We start from the raw sequence: 24612 nt of genomic DNA, 5'->3' as shown, positions 1-24612 counted from the left end.
ATGTCCGTTCGCGGAGGCCAGCTGCGGGTGCGGCCCGGGACCCACCTCTCCTGGCTGCTGTGCTGCAGCGCCCTGCTGTCCCCGGCCGCGGGCTATGTGATCGTGAGCTCGGTGTCCTGGGCTGTCACCAACGAGGTGGAAGAGGAACTGGACAGCACCTCCACCGAGGAAGCGCTGCCCGCGCTGCTGGAGGACTCCGGTAGCATCTGGCAGCAGAGCTTCCCCGCCTCGGCGCACAAGGAAGACTCGCACCTGCCGCCCCCCGCGGGCACCGCCCGCGCCAGGCCGCCCCCTGCGCCCCCCGGGATGTTCTCCTACCCGCGCGAGAGCGGCCCCAGGTTGCGCCCCGGCACCGCCCGCTTCCTGGCCCACGCCAGCGCCTGGGGCTGTCTGGCCACCGTGTCCACCCACGAGAAGGTAAGCCTCCCCGGCCAGGAGCGCGCTGCAGGTGCATGCCTCGCGGTGGCCTGGCTCGTGGGGGCTGGCGCGCCCAGGACACAGGGAGACGCTAGTGACTACTCACGTCCTTGCATGCAGGTGTGACAGACAGGTCAATTGGGGGTGATTGGCTGGTGGTCACATAGTAAGTAATGGAACGAGATTGTGCTTCTATGATGTGGCTAAGTGGTGGTGGTGGGCAGAGGGGATGGCAGACAACCAGGTTTCCTGAGGGCTTGGGGACTGAAGTCCTGAGGTGGTCAATAACTAGTGCTTGAGCACACACACACACACACACACACAAACACACACACACACACACCCTTGCCACCTCTGGCTTCACAGAGCAGACACATCCAGCCCCTCCCCTGTTCTCAGCCTTCCCCTGCGAACTCGAACTTCCCCACCACCTACAGACACCCAAAGAAGACCTAACTGGGAGAAAACATCACCCAGATTTTCATGAAAATTTATATTTTAAAAACTTGAACTCAGGCTTTTTTGTGGGAAAGGTTTACTGTGCAAAGTATAAAATAGTCTAGTGTATAAATGCTGAAATGAACTGATAGTTGCAGTTTTTGTCACTCAGTTCACATGTCTTATTCACCTGTTAGACTTTCCACCTTGAGACAAAATAACATGGGATAAATGATGAAGATGTAATATCCGTATATATACAGGCTCCAGAAAGCTTTTAGGGGTGTTAAGAGAAATGTAAGGTTTTGTGACAGGACAGTAATTTGAACTCCTATTTATTTCATGGGGGAAAAAACTTAAAATTTTATAGCCTTGTTGGTCATTGGCCAGGGGACAGGTTCTTGCCCCAGCTTTCCTCATGGATGAAATTGTTTGAGTAGGCAGTTTTGATGGTCCTTTTTGCTTTAAAAAACATGAAAATATGTTATTCTGATTATGGCATTAATCATTACCTCTTTAGCTTTAGATCCTAAGCCTGTTGGATAATGACAACATCCAGAAGACTTTTCAGTTATATCTTATGCTCCTAAAACACACCTTAAGAAGATATGAAATTTAAATGTGAAACTAATCTTGATTTAAAACACATCATTTGAGGGCCTCCCTGGTGGCTCAGCTGGTTAAGCACAGCGCTGTGAAGCTGTCCGCAGCCTCTGCAGTGCCGGTTTGATCCCCACCAGCGGAGGAGATGGCCACATATCATGGCAGACCTCTCTTGTCTCGCCTGCTGCTCCCCTCAGCAGTGTATTTCAGCCAGTCTGCCTGTTCTGTTCCCCTTTCTGTTCCTGGTGAATCCTCTCACCCTTCCACACATCTGGCCTGTACCCCAGTTCTTGTATAAATAAATAAATCTTAAATAAATAAATAAATATAAAAAAACTTTGAAAAAAATAAATAAAAATAAAACACATCATTTGAAACAATTAAAGACTAATGCCAAAGATATACAAAGATATTTTGACTTTCAATGTTTTCTCTTTGCTTTATTGGGAGTTCCCCTTTTCAATATTGACATTTAATCCTAATAATAAATTCAGAGAACATTTCGTGTATTGACCATGCATGCAAAACATGACAGTGGGCAGTTGATGACAAACTGAAAAGCAGAATCTGTGAATGAACTTACAGCTCCATTTTGGGGGACTCCTTAGCATTGTTTTCTTAACACATTGTCATGCAACACTTCTAAGACAAAGATAACCCCTGAGTTCTGAGTTGAGAAGAACTCTGTAAAATGTACAGCTGAGGAACATCAGGATGCTGGACTCAGCAACCACTTGGGAAAACCAAATAAATAGATGCGTCTGAGAATTTCACTCACTCTACTGCATGATCATGAATAAAAATTGGTATAGCATGTTGCTGTGACTTTCTTTATGCTAAAAAACTAAGAAACCCATTTTCCATAAGTTGCTGAATTATATAATGAAATATTATTGACTATAGTAAAAAAAATGGGACTAATGAGAAAGAAAGCAGTATTATCCTAAATGAAACAATAATAGGAAGTTCTTGGAGTCCAAAGACCAAATAAGATATTAAATGAAGTTAAGACTTAAATTCTATCCCCCAAAGTTACCAAATATTTGAGGGGGATAGTAAAAACAATGGGGCTCCCAGGAGGAGCTTATGAGTTCTAGAAGGCCTCCATCCCCTCCAAAAGTTTCATTTCTTGTCCCCAAAATAGCCTTAAATTTAATTAAGTGAGTGTGTTTGCTATGTACATGTAGCTTCAAGAATACTCCCCTAACCAGCCCTTTCAAACAGAAATGCTACAGCTGAGTTCCTCCATAGACGTTCTGGAGCCATCACTGGGTGAATGGGCAGATTGGAAACCACTGTGACTTAGTTTTTGATCAGTCAAAACCATGGTGATACCATGTTCCCTTCACATCCCTGCTGCTGTGTTCTTTTTTTTTTTTTTTAAATTTATTTATTTATGCAAACAAGAGCTGGGGTGTATGCCAGAGGTGCGGGGAGGAATGAGGTGTGAGAGGATTCACCAGAGACAGAGTGGGGAGCAGAACAGGTGGACTGACTTTGAAATACACTGCTGAGCGGAGCAGTGGCCGAGACAGGAGAGGTCTGCTGCGCATGTGGGCTAGCTTCCTGACTGGGGATCAAACTCCTGCTGCAGTGGCAGCAGATAGCTTCATAATGCTGAGACTTAACTTGCACCACCAGGGAAGCCCCCTGCTGCTGTGTTCTTTATCCAGAAACACAAGCTAAACTAGCCACTAAGATCAATCCACAACCCTGCATTGATAAAGTATTTTTTGGTGTGTGTTAGATGCCTGGACTGCCATTTGGAAACTGCCTGCCCATCAGCGATGGCCCCTTAAGCAATAGCACTGGGATTCCTTTCTTCTATGTGACACCCAAGGACCCTGTGGTAGCCGATCTGATGAAGAACCCCATGGCCTCACTCCTGCTACCTGAATCAGAAGGAGAATTTTGCAGGTAGAAAAAGTTCATCCTCTCTGCTCAAAACAGAGAGGCTGTGGGGTGGGACCTTTCTGGGTCACTTAAGGTGCACTATGATAGCTACACTAACTTCTAAGTGGAAAGATTACACTCATGGATTCAGATAAATAGAATTCCACTACTCACCTTGCTATGTGATTTGAGGCAAGTTATTTAACCTTTGGAAGCCTCAATTTCCTCATCTGTAAAGTAGAAATAATAATGTCAACCTCATAGGATTCTTGAGAAGGTTGGAAATACTTGCAAAGTGTTTTATACAATACCCCATGGGTAAATGACAGTGTTTGTTATTATGGAAAAGGCTGGGGGTGGGGGGTGATTAGTAAAGAAAAAGCTAGTGGTTTGTCTGTTAGGCACATGCAGCATAGAATCTTATATTTCAAATGAATTTATATTCCCCCTCAAAGATGCATGCAATAAAGACCCAGAATCCTTTAATACATTTTCTCAAAAACTTTTTTTTTAAAGATTTATTTATTTATGCATACAAGAGCTGGGGTACAGGCCAGAGATGTAGGGGGTGAGAGGATCCACCAGAGACAGAGTGGGAAACAGAACAGGCACATTGACTGAAATACACTGCTGAGGGGAGCCACGGGAGAGACAGGAGAGGTCTACCTCGCCATGTGATTTGCTCCCTGGCCGGCTGGGGATCGAACTCGTGCTGCAGAGGCTGTGGATTGCTTCATAGTGCGGTGTTTAACCCCTTGCGCCACCACAGAGGCCCTCAAAAACTTTTTAAGAGAAAAAGAAATTTAAGCACAAATGGAACATCGATCCAGACATCTTTGAGTTCAAGATCTAGAACTGAACTTGAAATCAAATACTGCTGGGGAGATGTCTGCCATGAGCTGGTGTGGGGGAGCATGTGGGCCACCTCTGACAGGTCACAAATGGTCCAGGTTGACTCAGGTGAGTCCCTTAATCCCCCAGCCTCACCTATAAAATGTAGTGATGCTTTAGGAACTTGTGTAGGATTCATCCCAGCTCCAAAATTCTATATTCTTTATACAAAGCATGAAAAACATATTAAACAAAGAAATTTTTGTGGGGTGTGGGAGTAATCAATGCAACGATGACACTAAAAAATGCAGCCTGGATAAGCCACTGTCAACCAGTTAAGCCACTGTCATCCGGTTGTTGCCCTTGGGACCCTGATGCTGAGACTGTCATAGGGCTGCAGACATTTCAGTTGACCTGACTCCTTATCGGGTTATGGCAGGAAGCCAGGAAAAAGAAATGTTTCCTTTTCATGGACTATTCTCCCTGTTCTTGGCTAATAGAGCTGGCTGTTACTAGGAGTATATTTTCTAAGCCTCTGAGGTTTTCCTAATTGAGGCATCCTGAAAGCCATCATAATGCTGGAGGATATTGAACACCTGCTCTCAGGGACAGGTCATAGAAAACAGCGCAGGACTCAGTTTGCGGAAGGAATCATCTACTGGCCCGTCCCAGGCAGACATCGGTAAAAGTTGGAAGCATGAGAAATGCAGATTAGAGAGGTCTTCACTGGACCTCACAAAGGACCCAGATCCTTTAGAACAGGGCTGCCAGCCTGCATGGGTGGCAGTCATATATGGGCCGTCTTTATGGTAGACCACATGAGTGCAGACCTCTGCGCACACTGGGGCAACAGAAGGAGTCAGCTCAGGCCAGAGGTGGCACCCCAGGCCTGTCCAGCCACGCCAGGGCCCAGGGCATCAGTTTCTCAGCATACCTGTAACCCTGGCTTGGGAAAGAAGCCACACCCACTGATACCCCAAAGTTTAGATCCTCGTGTGAAACTATTTCTCAGAAATATTACCCTTCACCCTGTTTATGTTTCTGGGGATATTGAAATATAGGAACTTAAATATTTGGAAAACTACAGTCTGCCTTAATACCTTATATCATGCTTCAAAGCAAAAGTTCCCGCGTAGTGGAGCTGGTTATCACCCCAGATCTGTTGCATCGGGCAACACCACACTGACAAAGAAACAGGAGTCGTGGAGCAGGCTGCACGATGCAGGATGCTGCTGAAGATAAGATCCTGGACTTTTTATTGATAGAAGAATTATACAGCATCAGTTGAGAGGAAGAAGGGCAAAGAGAAAAGGGAGAGGTGAAACTAGAAAAGGTGCTCTGTCATCTGTAGTATCAGGGGTTGTGAGTCTGCCCTCCAGGCACTTCTCATCTGCTGATGACTTGGTATTGTAATTGAGATGAAGCCCTTGTTCCCCAGCCATGGTTTCAATCTTATCAACAAGGCGTTCCACTGATCCGCTTCTGGGGTCCCTTGTTATATATGATCCTTGGTCCCTCGCATTCCCGGTCACAACTCGTGATGTATAGCCTTCCCAGTGTGATCCAGCTTTGTGCTCTTGATTGATTTGAAAGGCACCTTGCAGGGGTAAGCTCCTGTACCTAACTGACCAGACCATTCTGACCTTGCTTAGGATTTAGAACTGTAGGTAACAAAATGGTGGCCAACCAGGCTGTTTAGGATTAGCAGACCCACACAGATGTGATGCAGCATTGTGAGGTCCACATTACAAGTTCAGTGTTACCTTTAGGTTTTGCCTCCAGAATCTTGAAATGTTGAGCCCAAAGGCTTAGTAAATAAAAGTTATGCTGTCAGAAATAAAAGACAGGCAAACACCAGAGTCCAGAATGAACAAGCTACATCAGAGCTCCTTAGGCCACCGGAGCATAAGCAAAGCATCTGGTGGAAATATCCACAGCTGATAATTTACCCAACAGGCTCCTGTGTGAAGTTCAAGCTATGGTCTGGCAGGGCACCAACAAGCTGCCTGACCCGGGACCTCGAGAGCTGGCCAGAGAGATCAGCGTTATTGTCAATCTCTTCCAAGCCTTTCCCACAGAGCAGGGGTTTCTGATGAGGAGAAGGAGGAGGAAGAATCAAAGCCACTTGATCCTTTTATCTTTAGAAAGCAGTTCATACACAGAAAAATGAACAGTGCCTTTGTTACCGGGCAACCCCAATATAAAACGGGTTGCCTGACTGTGGGGCCTCACACGCGCACTTAAAAGTGGCTTAGTAATAATCCACTGCAGGCAGGACATCCTTTCCCTGTAACACTTTCATTCTATAAAGCAAGTGGAAATGGAAAATTTGGGGCATCCTTCTCACCATTTTGTGTGCTCCGATTCCTGTGCTGGGTTGTACAACTGGAAAGGGGTGGATTTTCCCTGTTTCAACTAAGTGAGTAGACAAAGCCAGAGCTTTGCATCTAGGACTCCTGGGGGCCTACTAGGTCTCAAAAAGTAAACCATAAATCCACTTCAGATAGAGAGGGGAGAACATGGCAGCTGATGCTCCAAGAGAAGAAAAAGGGGTGCATTCTCAATCATTTTCTCTGTGGCCCACTGGGCATCCCAGAGAGAGACACCTTTCAGTTGCAAGCCTGCCTCTGCCTTCATCTATATCTACAGATATAGATAACGATATGAGTGCAGACGTAGATAGAGATATCTACTCTGAGAAGGTGTACTACAGTCACTCCCAACTGGTCTCCCCAGTCCATTCTTTATCACATAGAATTCATCCAGCAGCCAAAGTAATCTTCCAAAATCCAAATCAGATTCTGACACTTTCTGCTTAAAATGTCACATTTGCAGAAATAACAAAATGTGGCCTAGGAGACCCTGCATAGTGCCCTCTCAAATTAGATAATAGTGCCTAACTCTTTGCTAATTGACTTAATAGTGGATTTATGTCCTAGCTTGACTCAACTGAGAGCTTTAATCTGAAAGCTTGTTGTAATCAAAGCTGACACATCTACCTGGCATATAGATAAGAAATGCTTCTTTAAAATGAGATCTAATTGGCATATGACATTATGTAAGTTTCAGGTGCACAATTTGTTGATTTGATACATTTACATATTGAGTGTGATAATCACCAGAGTATTAGCTGATACCTCTATTACATCACAGAATTATCATTTCTGTTTTGTGGTGAGAGCACTTAAAAACTAGTCTCTTAACATTTGCAGTTGATAACACAGTATTGTTGAGTATAATCACTATATTGTCTATTAAATTTCCTGATCTTATTCATCTTCTAACTCTAAGTTTACACCCTTTCTACCACCATTCTACTCTCTATTTCTACAAGTTCAGTAGTTTTCATATAAAAGTGATACCATCTGTGTTTGTCTTTTTCTGTGTGACTTATCTTATTTAGCATTATACCTTCATGGTCTATTCATGTGTCACAAATCAAAGGATTTCCCTTTCATGGCTGAATAATATTCCATTATATATGTATAAGAAAGACTTTTCATTCAGCAAACACCACATGTATGTTGACACATATTGTCTCTAAAGAGATTCTTACTTATATGTTTTAACTGATATGGGTAAAGGACATTGAGTATCCTAGAATTTCAGAAGTGTAACGATGAAGAAATATACAGGGAAAGGCCAATAGCATGAATATAATGAAAGAAACAAGTATTTCTTCATATGTTATCGGTTTACAGTTACCTAAAGGTTTTTTTTTTTAAGATTTATTCATTTATGCATACAAGAACTGGGGCACAGGCCAGAGGTGCAGGAGGGTGAGAAGATTCATCAGAGAAAGAGTGGGGAACAGAACAGGCAGATTGACTGAAATACACTGCTGAAGGGAGAAGCAGATGAGACAAGAGAGGTCTGCTGAGCCATGTGGGTATCTCCCTGACTGGCTGGGGATCAAACTTGTGCTGCAGCAGCTTTGGATAGCTTTAGAGCTCTGTGCTTAATCCCTTGCGCCACCAGGGAGGCCTAAGTTACCTTAAGGAGTTTTTCGTCCAGCCCTGATTACGCCATCCCACCTAGTAATGGATTTTCTCCAAAACATTATCATCACAATCCTCTGGCCCCTGGACTTTCCCTAAAATGTCACAATAAAGTTGTTACATTTAATGGGACATGGCTGTCCTGATTCCCACCACAAGGTATATCAAACTGGCTGCTAATACCCTGCCCATCTTTTTGGAAGAGATAATTTGGAAAATGAATAGACTGGATGATAAATAGAAAATTAGTTTCCATACTGAGAAAGAACTAGGTTGGTTGAGACACAGTAGCCAAGAAGAATTTCTGGAGTAAATTAAAGGAGTTTACTCATTCTGCATCTCACTTTTTCTATAACTGTACCAGAGTGGAAGAGAGGCCATCTGAGGACCTTCTGGCTTCATGGCTTACTAGAGGTCCCATCCTCCAGGAGCAATAGACAGAGTAGGTAAGAACAGCACACCCAAACTGCTGCAGGGATGTTATAAAGGGCAAACTCCCACACATTTAGAGCAGTAGCATGAACTTTGCATTGCTTGGAGACAGGGTGAGAAGGACGTATTGCTGGGTTATCCCATCCCTTCCCCAGCAAAGGGACCAGAACTGTCAGGAGACAAGGGTTGACAGTTTGAAGGAGCTTCAGGGTGACTCTTCCTCTGCCTTAGAATAATGAGGATGTTGAATGGATCTTACATGTATCTCCCTCTCGTGCCTCCCAGGCCTATTGAGAAATATGGCCCAAGGATGGCTCATGTCATTTGTAAAATGAAATCGAGATTACAATCTGGCAAACATAGAAAGGGAGGCAGCTTTTCCACCTCATCAGACATTACATCCATCCAAACTAGAATCTGCAAACATGTCTTGCCTAATTATCATTAGCATATTTTTTTAAAGATTTATTTATTTATGCATACAAGAACTGGGGTATAGGCCAGAGGTGTGGGGAGTGAGAGGATTCACCAGAGACAGAGTAGGGAGCAGAACAGGCAGGTTGACTGAAATACACTACTGAGGGAAGCAGTGTGAGAGACAGGAGAGGTCTGCTGCACCATGTGGGTTGCTCCCTGGCCAGCAGGGGATCGAACTCGTGCTACAGTGGCTGCAAATAGCTTCACAGTGCTGTGTTTAACCCTTTGTGCCACCAGGGAGGCCCCTCATTAGCGTATTTAAATTTTATTTCATTCAGTTATTCGTTTTGCTCCTTGGGTTGCTGTGATTTCTTCATTTAATTCATTAGATGAATTAGGGGTATGAATCTATTTCCTAACTCAGGTTAAGGTGACAAACTGAGAATGAGATTTACCAACATCAGCGACCCCCTCCTCTCTTCATTTTCTTCTTTCAACTCTCATAAACATTTAAGATGCTCCTAAAACTAAGGGGATTTGTACTCAGCCCTGAGACCCAATTGTATGGAAATTCATTAAATATCAATTGAGAAAAAAAGTCCACTGCAGAAACTCCCTTACCATCTTTCCCTAGGGAGCATGCAGGTTTGAAAGGTTTTAGGCTTTGCATCTTCTCAGTGAACCAAGGCAAAGCATCCTCCCCTCCCTGCCACCCAGGGAGAAGAAATTCCTCTTCCATTCCGGAAATGAAAACATTTGATAGTTTTGACAAATGATAGTTTTGACAAATGACACTTGATAGTTTTGACAAATGCTAGGTTTCTGGGTAACCCAAATTGATTATCTAGAGGTGGTGAATGCGTTTTCCTTCCTTTAATGAAAGCTAGTCTGGGCATCACCACGATCACAGCCCCTTTCACACTCCCAGGCTGAAGGCCTCCCTAAACAGGGAGCCACTGCCCTAGTTTCAGCTCTTCCATGGACCAGGCCTGGCGTGGTTTAGCATCAGGGTTCATGCTAAGATTCTGGTTTATGAAGAAGTCTAGTTTCTGAAAAGGAGGTGCCAGACCATGAATGGGTTGAAACCCAGAGAGTGTATAAAGCATAGAATGGAAGTCTTTCAGAAATATTGAATAATAATCCCCCAGAATGACTTGCTTGGAGCAGCATATATATGCTGCAGCTCCATAGAATCACATCGGAAAGATCCTGTTCACACTGAAGAGTCTGGGACAATGTGTATCGACGGATGTCATTGCTGCTTATCCTGTGAGCAGCCCCTGCTCGCAGGGCACATTGACAGGAGGAGAAACCCCTTTGGTCAAACAAGATAACTAAGGGGAGGATGTGGGTGGGAGTGTTGGTTTGCTTTTTGGCCCTTGAGTATAGGGTAAATATTTAGCACAAACAACCAATTTAGTGTATACTGAGTTTAACCATTTCTTCTGTGAAATAAACAGAAATTCCAGGAGTACATATGCCCCAAAGCCATTCATCTCCCCACCGCCATCACTTCAACTGTTTTTATAAGAAGAAAATATACTGAGTGATAAATGAAGACCTTAGCATAGTCTGATTCCAGACACGGGCTCTGGGATTTGTTCCCCTAGCACAGCATGGAGAAGATACTCTATTCACTCATTCTTCGATGAGATCTATCAAGTGAACACGCAGAATAAACATGTGCTTGCAGCGGCTTGCTTGCTAATAGCCAAGATGTATCTCCATCAGCAGTTTGTCCACTGAGATGTGATGTGCATTTCAAAGTATAGGACCCATCTCTAATCAGATAAAGAAGCTGAGTTCAATTTCTCTTCACTGAATTTTATTCATTCCCCTTAAAGGCAACATATAAATCTCCTAAATAAATTGCTCTGTCCAGATTTGTGTTACCTCTTCTTGTTTGCCTGCATATTTCTGTAATCCTGAAGCTAACATTAACCAGAGTAGCTTTTGAAAGAGCTGTCTAGGGACAGCCAGAGGATTCTGCAGAGAAAACTTAATGAGCAGCTATTGGAGTATGCTCTTCTATCCTTCCACTCATTTATCTGCCCATTTCTCCTATCCACCTGCAGCATCTTCTCTCTCTCCATTTTTTTTCAAGCTCAATGAAGTTTTGTCTCCATGGTTCCCAGGGGATCCATTTCACAAATCTGATTCTGATCTTGATTCCTCTATCCCTTTAAATCCCTTTCTTACATCTTCTGACTACCTCTTCCCATCCAGTTCACAAATGTTTTACTCACCTGTTAAGCATGATTCCATTTTGAGCTAAAATTAGTGATAAAGCTATAATTCCCATAAACATACACCATCCAGAAAGCTTTCAGGGTTATTAAGATAGTTGTAAGCATTTTATTACATGATCCTTAGCTTCTGGAAATCACTAATCTATTTTCTATAGACAGATTAGTGTATGGATTTGCCTAATCTGGACTTTGCATAGATGGATTATAGAGTATGTGACTTTTGTAACTGGTATCTTTCACTTAGCATCTTTTCAAGGTTCATCATGCAACATGTTGCAGTACATCATTTTTTTATGGCCAAATACTAATCCATCGTATGAATATGCCACTATTATTTGTCCATTTTAATCATCCATCAGTTAATGGACATTTGTTTCCATGTTTCGGATATTACGAATAATGCTGCTATGAATCTTTGTGTACATGTTTTTATACGAACATAAGTCTTCAATTCTTGATGGTATGCACCTGGACACGAAAATACTTGGTAATATGATAACTCTATGTTTAGCTTTTTTTTAGGAACTTAATAACATTTTCTAAGTGGTGCAGTATCTGCACCATTTTATATTCCCAAAAGCAGTGTATAAGTGTTCCAGTTCCACCACATCCTCATCGACACTTGTTATTGACTGCAGTTTTTTTTATTATAGCCATCCTAATGGTTGTGAAGTGGTATTTCATTGTGTTTTTTATATGCATTTCTCTAATAACTATTTGACCCTTATCAAACATATAATTTGTTAATATTTTCCCAGCGAATTTTATTTAATTTTCTTTTGTCATTAGAAGAAACAGAAAAACTAAAGATTCAATATTGACATTCCAGTTGTATATATCCATGGTAAATGTCCTTTTGCTTTTTTTTTTTTTTTAAAGATTTATTTATTTATGCAAGCACTAGGTACAGTCAGAAACACAGGAAGGTGAGAGAATTCACTAGAGCCAGAGCAGGGAACAGAACAGGCAGACTGATGAAATACACTGCTTAGGGGAGCAGCGGGCACAGCAGGAGAGGTCTGTCATGCCATGTGAGACCCTCTCTGGTGGTCTGGTCGGAGATTGAACTGGTGCTGCAGAGGCTGCAGGCAGCTTCGCAGCCCAGCGCTCAACTGCTGCACCACCAGGGGAGGCCCTCCTTTTGCTTTTGTGAGCTGAACCTTCTCCATCTGAAAAGCACATTGTTAAAGTAACTTTCCTGAGATGAAACAAAAGTGTACTTAAATTATCTAGTGTATAAAAATAGTATGAAAAAAGACTTTAATTAAGAATAACAAAGGAACGCAAAGGAGAAAACTCTAAAAACATAAAGACAAGTTGGGGAGATGCTGATAGTAAATTCAATTAAACATTAATTGAATTCAGCATACTACATACAAAGGAACAAACTAAAATTGCATAGAAAATAAGAATTTTCCACCATTAAAAAAAATTAATAGGTGGACAGCAAATATGAACAGACAATTCACCAAAAAGGATATCCAAAAGGCCAGTCAATAACATATGGAAAAATCATCACTTTATGAAGGAGTTGTAGGTCAAAACTACAATAAGTTATCATCTCACAACCGTGAGAGTGACACATATTATAGAGATCCCCAACAACACATGCTGGAGAGGGTGGGGAGAGAGGAACCCTATTACATTGTTGATGGGCATGTAAGTTGGTGCAGCTATTGTAGAAAGTGGCCTGGAGTTATCTTAAAAAACTTAAACTGAAAATACCATAAGAGGGGCCTCCCTGGTGGCACAAGGGGTTAAGGCACAGCACTATGAAGCTATCCACAGCCACTGCAGCACGAGTTCGATCCCTGGCCAGGGAGGTGACCCACATGTCGTAGCAAACGTGTCCTGTCTCGCCTGCTGCTCCCCTCACCAGTGTATTTCTTTCAGTACATCTGCTTGTTCTGCTCCCCACTCTGTCTCTTGTGAATCCTCACCCCACACCTCTGGCCTGTACCCCACCTCTTGTATGCATAAATAAATAAATCTTAAAAAAAAAAAGAAAGAAAGTAACATAAGACCAGTAGTCCCATGCTTGGACATCTATCTCTGAAGCACATGAAAAAAGTTGCATGTTCTACCATATTTATTGTTTATAATACCATTATTTACAATGGCTAGGTCGTGGAAACAACCTAAATGCCTACCAATAGAAGACTACATTAAGAAGATATGGTATGTCCACACAATGAAATATTATTCAGCCAAAGGAAAGATAAAATGTTGCCACTTACAGCAAAATGGAGGGAGTTTAAGGAAATTATATGCAGTAGAGTAAGTCAGAATGACAAAGATAAATGGTGAATGTTTACATAGCTGCTGATTCAACACAGTGAAATACTTATAAAAACTAGTGAATACTAATAAAAAAAAAAAAAAAGTGAGGTTAAGAGGTAGTGGGGAGGGAGAAAAGGTCCAAGGGGCATAAAGGATAAGGGTAGGGGAGAAGAATATAAGTAAATAAATAAATAAAATCTGGATTCTTTTTCCTTAAAAAGAGAAAAAGTAAGATTTTTTTCCCCTCAAATGATATTTATTGAGCTTTCACTGTATACCAAGCATGCATAGCAAGACTTAAAGACACAGGCTCCTCCTGTTTGTTGCAAGTCACTTAAATTGAGACAGTGAGGGCCTCCCAGGTGGCGCAGCGGTTGAGCGCTGGGTTGCGAAGCTGCCCGCAGCCTCTGCAGCACCAGTTCGATCCCCGGCTGCTCCCCGGCCACCAGAGGAGGGTCCCACATGGCGCGCAGACCTCTCCTGCCGCCCGCTGCCACCTCAGCAGTGTACTTCGGTCCTTCTGCCTGCTCTGCTCCCCGCTCTGGCTCTGGTGAATTCTCTCACCCTCCCGCGCTTCTGACTGTCCCCAGTGCATGTATAAACAAAACAAACAAACAAACAAACAAATAAATAAATAAACATGCCTCTATGGGGGGAAAAAATAAATAAATAAATTGAGACAGTGAGATCTAACACATGAACATGTATATAAAGTGTCCGCCACTTGTAAAAATCTCCACTATAGGTAAGATGAACAGAATTCCACATTATAGCTATGACTTCCACCATCTTAGTATCGCCACTTCCCATATGTCTCTCTATTCATCCATCTATCGCATCCAACTCAACATGAGTTGAGGCTGAGCTCCTGAAAACTCCTTTCTTTCTTTACCTTTCTTCCATTCTTAGGTTGTTTAAATTTTCTAGTGCTAGTAATTTCCAGTTAGTTCCCCAAGATGCATTTCATTCTCTTTCTCTCTCTCTCTCTGCTCTGCTTTCCTCCCTCCCTCCCTGTCTTTTCACTTGTGAGGAGTACCTAGATCTCAGGCCCCCAGGACTGCTCAGTCCCAAGCCCCTCTCTCTGGGAAGCCAGGACAGTGGGGTGTTTGTACACTCCCTCTTGCTGATCCTGCTTCTTTTACCACCTCCATTCTGCCCTTTTATCATTGAAGTCTCTACAGAGCAGACCCAGCTGAAGCTAACTGAGCTATTGCCAAATGATTCATGAAGCAGCAAAGTTTTCCCCATAAAGTGGAACAAGACTCCAGTGTGCTGAGAAGACTTAGCCCCTGCAAACAAGTTAACCGTGTTCTAAGTCACAAACTAGTTTGCCACAGTTCGCGCATGCTCACAGAAGTCACAAGACTCCTGGGTCAGAGAAAAAGGACTTTACTATTCAGACCAATGGCAGTGCCAGCACATCAGCATTTTGTGACACTGGCTCCCTGATCCCCAATTCCCATTGCTTAGGGACCCCAGAGTACACAGCATCCCCCTTGCTGGCTGCTGTTGCATTTGCTTAACATTAAGAGGGCTGGGTAACATCTGCACACATGAGGGTTGCATTACAGGAGAGAGGTCCTGAGTTAGAGAAACAAAATCTGAGTAAGCCTGCCTGTTTTTTGCCTAGAGGACAACACTCTGTCTTCCAAGACTGGCAGCTCTAATTAAATCTTTGGGAAAAGATAACCAGAACAAAGGGACTAAGTCCTCTGCTCACAAAATGTTCAGCACCATGAGACACCCAACATATAGAGACTTACTGCAAGGAAATGTATACCTTTATGAATATTTTTTAAATATAGGCCATCTTTAGTTTGCATAATAGTGCATTAATGAGACATACACATATGAGAATATCCTCATTTTACATAGTTCCCCGATGTCTTTACAGCTTGTATTGTGAATCGCTTGTGGATCATTATTACCATTCAAAATTAGATGGGCCGTTCCTTGACCCTAGGATTCATTCTTTTTTATACGTGTACAATTTTTTTTTTTTTTTTGAGGAAACATGGGTTTACAACACTGGATGTGATTCAGAGGTTTAAGATCACACCTATTCAGATGTCTGTGACCACACCACACCACACCCACCACCACACTTCCTCAGCCCTTCCCCCATAGTCCAACCCTCCTATTAGTGAAGAACCGCTCAGTTGCAAGAAACAGAAAAATAAGCTCGGATGTGCTTTAGAGAGTCAAATAAATTATTAGTTTACATATTTGAAAAGTCCAGAGGTAAGCTTTTCTTAGGGGCTCTGCAATGTCACCCAAATGAGATTTTCCCACCTCTCCTTCATGCCTTCTGCAGCATCTGCTCCGTCTTAGGGGTGGCCCTGCTTATGCTCCAGTAGGGCCATTCCAGAAGTCCCCAGCAAATAGCTCCTGAGCTTTAATGACCAAACTTGCTTTTGTGCCAGTCCTCTACTTCATCACAACAGCCCAGAGGACTATGCCAGTTGGTTTAGGTACATTCTAGCCCTTAGGCTCTGGCGATAGAACAGGTTTTCCTGAAGCTGGGTGAAGGAGAAGCAGATGCCTCAATGATCTTCAGAATATGTTGCCAAGAGAAGGGAATGTCTTGTACAACCCATTCACCAGGTAGGCTTTCATAGATAGTGAGCTATTGCTTAGGGACCCCAGAGTACACAGCATCCCCCTTGCTGACTGCTGTTGCATTTGCTTACCATTTGGGGGAGCAGCACTGCCAGAAACTTCAGGTATGTCACACTCACACAACCAACGGGGAGGTTGCAGTCCAACTTCCTTCAGATTGTAGATAAGTTTCCTCTGGCTGCCATAGCAAATCACCACAATTTAGGGGCTTAAAACAAACCAAATTTATTGTGGCATACAGTTCTGGAGGTCAGAGGTCCCAAATAGATCTCCTTGGGCTAAAATCAAGGTGTAAGCAGAACTGTGTTCTTTTATGGAGGTTCTGGAGGGTAATTTTCTTGCCTTTTCCAGCTTTTAGAGGCTGCCTGCATTTCTTGGCAGCCATATTCCATATTCCACGCCAACTATGGCCAGTTGAGTCTTTTTCACTCCACATCACTCCAGTACTGCCTTTGGCCACCCGCTTCCACTTGTGATAACATTGGACCCTGCCAGATAACCTTCCTCTCCAAGTCAGCTGATTAGCAACCTTAATTCACCTTTCCCATGTAAGTTAACAGCCACATGCTCCAGAGATTAGAATGTAGACATCTTTGAGGGGTCACTTTCCTGCCTACCACAGGAGAGAAGGAAGTTATTCCAAATTTAGCTGGGTTGCCCTCTGGGTAAATGGAAATTTTGTTGTTTACCTACTTGAATATATTCTTTCCTCTCTAGTCTTTGTCATCGCCACCGGTGGAGAAGCAAAATTTAAATGTGGTGTGTTACTATATAATATTACAGTGGTATATGATTTTACATAATAATCTATAATAGTGGTGCTAATTTCATTGCTCTCATCACAGAACAATTTTGTGAAGAAACTAGTTTTAATGATGAGCAAGTAAGATGGGGATGACTGAAGCCTGTCTTGTCCACGATATAGAAACTTAGTTCCTATTTACTGTTTGTTTTTATTTTCTCCTAAACATCTCAGGTTTTTTACAAAATTCAATGTAAATTCTGTTCTTATAATTATATGGATTGCACCCCAATGTTCTTTCATCTTATCCCATAAGAAAAATTCACAATTAGCAGCTGCATTTTTGCCATTGTCAAAGTGTCAGAAACACAGCAGGACAGGACACCACATTCCGATATGAAGCAGTTTGCTTGACTACATGGGCAAGTCCACTATTTCTCGTTAATGACTCAACAGGATATGTAATAAAGAAAAACTTCTAGGCAGGTGAAAACAAGTTCCTTAAGCACAGGTAAAACATATGCTTTGCTTAATAAATGTTCCTTTCTCAATATTTTAATGTAATACAATGAATGAGAATGGGTTTTAATGAATCACGCCTCAAGGCAGCCATTTTATGCTATATACCACCTAAAAAAGGATCTTCAGAGTCAGTTTGGCTGGCTGTGGCCAGAGACCCCAAGCCCACCCTCAACTCAGCAATTCACTGGCAGGACTCACAAGACTCAGAAGCTCATGGTTTCTAACAGCCAGGGAATATAGTCAAGATCTCCCAGGCAAAAGGTGCAGAGAAAGGTGCTCAGGGCAGAGAAATCCGCGCCAAGCTTCCTAGTGTCCCAGTGGAATCACATGGGGGAGCACTTAATTCTCCCAGAAACGATGTGTGACAACAACTGCAAAAGATTGCGAACCAGTGAAGCTCTCCTGGCTTGGATACAGAGGTGGTGCTGTATCAGTCACATGGGCACAGCAATGTGTGCAGCACAACAGCCCCAGCTCTCAGGCTGCGGCCCCCAGGACACTCAGATGCAGGGGACCAGGTCTCAAACAGACAGAACACTGAGGATATCTGAAAGGCTCAGAGTGGGTAATAGAGCAGGAGGATTGACTGAAATACACTGCTGAAGGGAGCAGCGGACGAGACAGGAGAGGTCTGCTGCACCATGTGGGTCACCTCCCCAGCTTGGGATTGAACTCATGCTGTAGTGGCTGCGGATTGCTTCATAGTATTGCTATTTAACCCCTTGTGCCACCAGGGAGGTCCAGGAACCAACATCTTTTGATATTAATTTCTGATGGTAGTATCTGCAGGCCTTCACCTCAGCCAGCATTGGATCCAGGCAGAAGCATCATGCTACTCCATGGGTGCCATTCAAATAGTTTTTAAGTTAAGGGTGCCCCCTGGGCTTGTGCAGAGCACCAACACTATTCTGGGCAGTGGCTCTTGATTGGGGTTTTGAGAAGCGGTCTCCAAGGTGTCCAGTTGACTAGGGTACTGCCCCAAGCATGCAGGCTGACTACACAAACATGCCTCTCACCCTGCCTGGTCCAAAGGAAACTACAGACAGTATAAAAGCCTAGATGATATAACCAGCAATGTGACCACTATGTTCAATTTTTAATAAAATTCTTGGTATTTCAGGTTGATGTTCTGTCATCATCTTAATATATGAAAAATGTTCCTCCCATACAGGAAAAATATTGTCGACCCGGAAGATCCTCGATGTGCCCGGCTAACCATCACTGGCCAGATGATCATAGTGTCCCCAGAGGAAATAGAATTTGCCAAGCAAGCCTTATTTTCAAGGTTTGTATAAGTTTTAAAGTTGGCTTGCTCAGAATATATAATAATAAAGAGCAGAAGCCAGGGCTGGGTCCACTGATGCCCTGAGGCCACAACAGCAATGGCCTGAGCTGCCTTCCAGAGCTACACTGCCTGCCCACAACAACAGCCTTGGTTGACTCAGGCAGACAGCCCTGCTGTGGCTGAAACTGACTTCAGGAGCACCCCACCTGGAAGGGTTCTGGCACAATTTCCACACACTGCCAACCTTTTACTATGCCCTGACTTGAAATAGAAGTAACGGAGGCTTTGTAGTCAAGTCAACACTGTAAACCTTTTCAAAAATCTGCTCTAAGTGAAGCCCAGTGTTAGATGTGAAAGAGCAGTGTTTCTCAGGGTAGGCCTGTCACCCCTTCATCTGAGCCACTTGGGATGCTTCCAGATGCAGCTTGCTGGGTCCATACTGACCTGGGGATTCCTTGGAGATAAAACTCAATCATCTAATTTTAATGAGCATGTCCCAGGCCATAGGTATGCACACTAAAGCTTCAGACCCCTGCTGTAGGGGGTCAAAATGAACAAGAGGCTGGCCCAGTGTATGTCAGAGCTTGTGCAAGGCAGGCAGCTGTCCACAGGTGGTCTTTTAGGCACATAGAGCCTGTCCCCAGAGGCGAGAAGTGCATCCACATGGAGTGCTCCCAAGTGGAGGGTAACCACGCAGGGGTATAGGCAACGAAGCCAGGCAGGTAACACTCGTCTACTTTAGCAGAAGAAACATGAAAGCAGGCAGTAAGTTGGATTAGCCACCTACAACTCCAGGGAGCTGGGGTGATTTTACAAATAGGGGGAATCATCAGATAAGTAGCTGTAGCAAGGAGAGGAAAAGCCTGGCTTCTCACTGCCATGGGAAAGGGTCATACAAAGAGAAAAAACTAGACTAACTCTGCAATTGGATTGGGATTGAATGCATTACACAAAATCATGGTTTTCAATACAGAGAGAAATAGATGTGTGTACATCTGGATGTGTGTGTGTGTGTGCACGTGCGCACACTTGATTTTCAAATACAACTCTCAGTCATTAGTTCCAATCGCTCCTCTGACATGTTATGTGAGGCAGGGAGAGGAGGCTGCCTTGGGTTTATTCATTTTATTTCCTATTTTCTACTTTACTGCAGGCAGCAGTGTGGCCCAATTTTCCACCACTAAATGCCCTTCACCGCCCACCTGCAGTAGCCTTATCTTTACTTTCTTTCAAGTTGGCGTTATCTTTGCCCCTGAGGTCCTTCTCATTTTCACTCACTGTCTGGACCCAAAGCCAATACACCCTGGATTAGGATTTGTTACACCTGCTCCCCACTTGCAGATACCAAAATTTGTTCTGGCTGCAAATACAAAACTAGTTTAAAATAACAGCAATCATCTTATTATCTTAGTTGCCTGTGTATTTGGGAAGTTGGGACATCATATCAACAACTGGCTTCCAAATAGTTTAGGGGAAAAAATGTTCTTAATACTGTACTGTCAACTTCTTTGTAAGTTTAAGATTATTTCAAAATATTTTTTAAAAAAAGATCATCATCTATGACTGCATTTGTTTGGGCAAATGTTTTTCCCAGTTTGCACTTGGCCTTTGAATTATAGAAACAAAATTTTTATTTTTATGAAATTTTTGAAAGGTGAGCCCCAGCCCCTGCCCTTAAGGATAATACGTGTGTTTAGGGCTAGGCAAGAGGGGAGGGCAGGGGGACAAGGTGAGTCAGCAGATAGCAGAGGGCAGAGTGGCACTCCCTGCCCACTCTGAATGGCTCTCTATTGGCCCAGCAGTTATAAACCTGTTGCCAGAGTGGAAATCTTCCCGCGAGCAGACTTTTTATAGGGGGTTCACAAGTCTTTGGATATTTTACACAGAAACGCATAAAGCCTTTGTGTTTCCTGACAATCACCGGCACTCACTGGTCACTTACTCTCTGCTCCCGCAAAACCCTGTGACCTGAGACCATCACGGTCATGCCCGTGACAGGTAAGGGCCCAGGCTCGAGAAGGCAATGGCCCATGAAGCATCTCAGCTGGCCAACTGGGATTCAAGCCAAGGAAATTGGCTCAAGAACTGAGTGGTCCATCCCTTTATGGGGACAACAGTTTCCTGCGTTGCTCAGGCTGCCCCAGGCACCATAGCTGGCTCCCTGGCATCTGTCTCTGGTTGTTTTGACACCTGGTGTTTGCAGGATCATATGACCTGGGCTTGACCTCTGGAGAGAACACCCTGTGTTAAGAACACTATGGTGACTTGTCCTTTATTTCTGCAGGCACCCAATTCTCAGAAAGTGGCCTCGTCAGTATGAATGGTTCTTTATGAAGATGAGAATAGAACATATCTGGCTTCAAAAATGGTATGGTGGAGTATCCGACATATCAAGGGAGGAATATTTCAAAGCAGTTCCAAGAAAGGCCTGATGAAATAAGAAGAAAATCCTCAGTGTTTGAATAAAATGAAAACCTTTGAATGATGCCAGACAGCCATTGCCTGCTGTCTCTTTATTGAAGGGCTCAGAGCAGCCCTGTCATCCTTACAGCAGAAGAGAGAGGGTGGCCAGGGAACCCTGTGCTAGACCAGAGATCAAAGTGGTCCTTTGCGACTCTCCCATTCATACAGGCACTTCACATAGATAGTCTGTTTATGCTGTATTCCAGCCTATACTCACTCACTTGGGAATCATTGTTGGTGGTCAAAAGGACATGTTCCATTCTTTAAGACAAAAAATAATATGCCTGTATGTACAATGTGATTGCTTTGTATTGTGAGAGAATCTTTGTTACTTGCTATGACAAAAGCAGTGTCTTGGTTCTAAGTTCATTGAAACCACAAAAGAATTAAATAGGCCTCGCTCAGCCACAATCTTGTGTTTAGGCTGAGGGCTTCAGGATATTTATGCATGAATTGCTCATCACGCTACTGGATTGCAAATGCATTAAAACCCATTTGCTAGAATGTATTGGTTACATATGATGCTTGTTCCCACTATGACATGAGGAGCCACGTACACAGCTCTGATCTGTGTGAGCAGGCCACAGAGGCACAGTTACAAGAGGGGGAGCTTTAGCATCAAGCTCCAGAGTCCCTACGGCTGATACCTCTGTTAGAGGGCTTCCTTCTCTCAGGCATTTGGAGTGGCACCCAAAATAAGAAGCACCTATTCTGTGACATAGAGAGGAGAGGAAAGAAGTGAACCAGAGAAAGGAGCAAAGGCAATAAAAAAGAAGGAAGGAAAGAAAAGTCAATCCTGGAAAGCAAGATCCCTGCCCAGCCTTTGACCCTTAGCTATCAAGATCATCTCATTTAAGATGTATGACCACGGAGAGGTGTATCATCCTTGCTGCTGACAGACAAGAAAACTGAGAATCACAGAGACTAAGTCAACATCCAGAACTCATCAAATGCAATGAATGGAGTGATTCCATGAAGATTTCCAGCTTTAAGAATAAGGCAAAGAGTTACTGATATTCATATGTAGTCAGTGAACTGGGAAGATCAGTAAAGTGATAATTAACCTGATGATTTGCCACTGCTTTCTGCTCCCAAAAAGCTCTGAAGTTTGATTCTTAGTAAATATTTTAAATTTTGTACAAATTATTCAGAAGCTCATTATGCTTGCAAGAAACTACATTGCACCTATGTACACATCTAAGACCTATAAGGACCTACGTATACATATCCAAGAACTCTTGTGTTGAAATCTATCAAGGATCTAGCAACACCCAATTTTCTGTCCTTTACTAGCTGTAAAATCTCTTTGGTGGGTTAGGTGACATTGTAAAACATCAAAAAATCATTATATATAAGAAATGTGCATTTTTAAATTTTAAAAAAGTGTTACTAATGGCTACCCTTTTAAAAAATTAAGGCATGAAGAGAGTTTGAATTATTAAAATATATTTTTAAAGGCCTGTAAATAAAAGCATAGGAGTGCACAGAGTTTTTTATTTATCAAAAGCCAATTCTCAAGAGTTCCTAAGAGTGGCTATTTCTAATATACAAGAATAAGGTAATATTGAGGGTATTTCATATTTCAGAATTTAAAAACTGTTGCTACCCCCTATATGGAAGTAAGAGGGAGAAATGGAAGAACAAATGTTGTACTCCATATATGAGCCTCAAACCTTAATGTTTAAACAACTCTGCCTCCTGATCCTGTTTTATGGATAGCGCTCCTAATCTAGGTTTCGCTTTTATAATCAGGTTCCACTTTGCTCATTAAAGGTTATGCTGCTGCTTCGAGGGGTTTGGCAGTGTGGGTCTCATTTATTAGCACTGATAAATATTATCAGGTATTTATTCAAATTACAGGAAATGAAATATTAACAAGTTGTTTAATAAGCAGAGTAAAGAAAATGCCTAAATTTGAGTCTGATAAAGCCCATTCAGGCCAGTAAGTTTTAGCAAATTTCTAGAAATTTACATGTGTAAAAATGTTAAAGGGTATATGGAAGTTCTAAACACAGTAACAAGCCCCCAAAATAAAAGGAATATGATCAGAAAGAATGAAATTAAAGTCTACTTACAAATGACATGATGTCTATATAGAAAATTCCAAAGAATCTATTTTTTAAAACAGATAGAACTAGTGAGTGAGTGCAGCATTGTCTCAGGATACAAGATCACCACACAGAATTTAATTGCATTTCTATATAATAGCAATGAACATGTGGAAACCAAAATTTAAAACAATACTTGTAATCAATCTAAAGAAAAATACTCGTAGAAATTTAAGAAAATATGCATAGAATCTTTATAGAAAATTACAGATGCTAATGAAATAAAGACTTAAATAAATGAAGAAATATACCATGTTTATGGATTGGAAAATGCTACACTAAAGATGCATATTTTCCCCCAAATTGATCAATAGGTTTAATGCAATTTCTATCAAAATTCCAGGAATGTTTTTGTAGACATATACAAGCTTCTAAAAGTTCTAAGTCACAGGCCTTGGAATAACTTAGACACTCTTGTAAACGAGGAATAAAGTAGGAGGAATCACTTTATCCAATATAAATTTTTATCTATGTATATGGCTACAGTAATCAATGCAGAGTGGTTCTGGTGAAGACACAGACACATAGATCAATGGAAAAGAATAGAAAATCTAGATATAGACCTAAAGCTCATGCTCAATTCCTTTTTTTGTAGGGGTGGAGAAGGCTAGTCTTTTCAATAAATATACTGGAAAACAAAACCCAATAGTTTAAAAGAAATTCATTGAAAATGGAAAACATGAGCAGATTTTTCACTGACTGAAGAGAATCTGCAAACAGCAAATAAGTACATGAGAAGATATTTAACATCATTGTTCACTAGGGAAATACAATTAAAACCACTATAAAATATTGCTTCATACCTACTAAAATGGATAAAATATAGTAACATCAAGAATGCAAAGAAACTGGAAAAGTCCTTTATAGCTGATGGAAATATAACATGGACTAGCCACTCTGGAAAACTATTTAACAATTTCTTATTAAACTAATCACGTAGTCACTTACCACTTAGCAATTGCAATCCTGGGCATTTATCCCAAAGAATTGAAAACTTAAGTTCACACAAAAATTTGTACATGAATGTTCACAGCAGCTTTATATATAATATTCAAAAACTCATCAATCAGAAGTCTTTTAATGGATGACTCATGAAGCAAAGTGTGATATATCTATGCATGGAATACTACTCAGCAATAAAAGGAACTAATTTCTGAAGCAAGCAACCACTTGGATGACTCCAGAAATTTATGCTGAATTAAAAAGCCAATCCCAAAAGGTTATATACTGTATAATTACATTTATAAAATATTTTGAAGTGCAAAATTCTAAAAATAAAAAACAGATCAGGAGGGCCTCCCCTGGTGGCGCAGCA

General features: G+C 42.3%; 1 protein-coding gene across 1 annotated transcript; it reads left to right on the top strand.

Annotated features, from left to right (window-relative positions):
• CREG2 (cellular repressor of E1A stimulated genes 2) lies at positions 1-24612 on the top strand. The gene is made up of 4 exons (XM_037528922.2): positions 1-417; positions 3206-3375; positions 18613-18726; positions 21011-24612. The coding sequence occupies exons 1-4, from the start codon at positions 1-3 to the stop codon at positions 21156-21158; spliced, it is 849 nt and encodes a 282-aa protein (XP_037384819.1). The 3' UTR covers positions 21159-24612.

This window comes from Talpa occidentalis, unplaced genomic scaffold (genome assembly GCF_014898055.3).
Source record: "Talpa occidentalis isolate TD23 unplaced genomic scaffold, MPIMG_talOcc4v2.1 talOcc4.5, whole genome shotgun sequence".
NCBI classification, from domain to species: Eukaryota; Metazoa; Chordata; class Mammalia; order Eulipotyphla; family Talpidae; genus Talpa; species Talpa occidentalis.
Note: the sequence above shows the minus strand (reverse complement) of the source record. Positions and strands in the feature narration are given on the sequence as shown.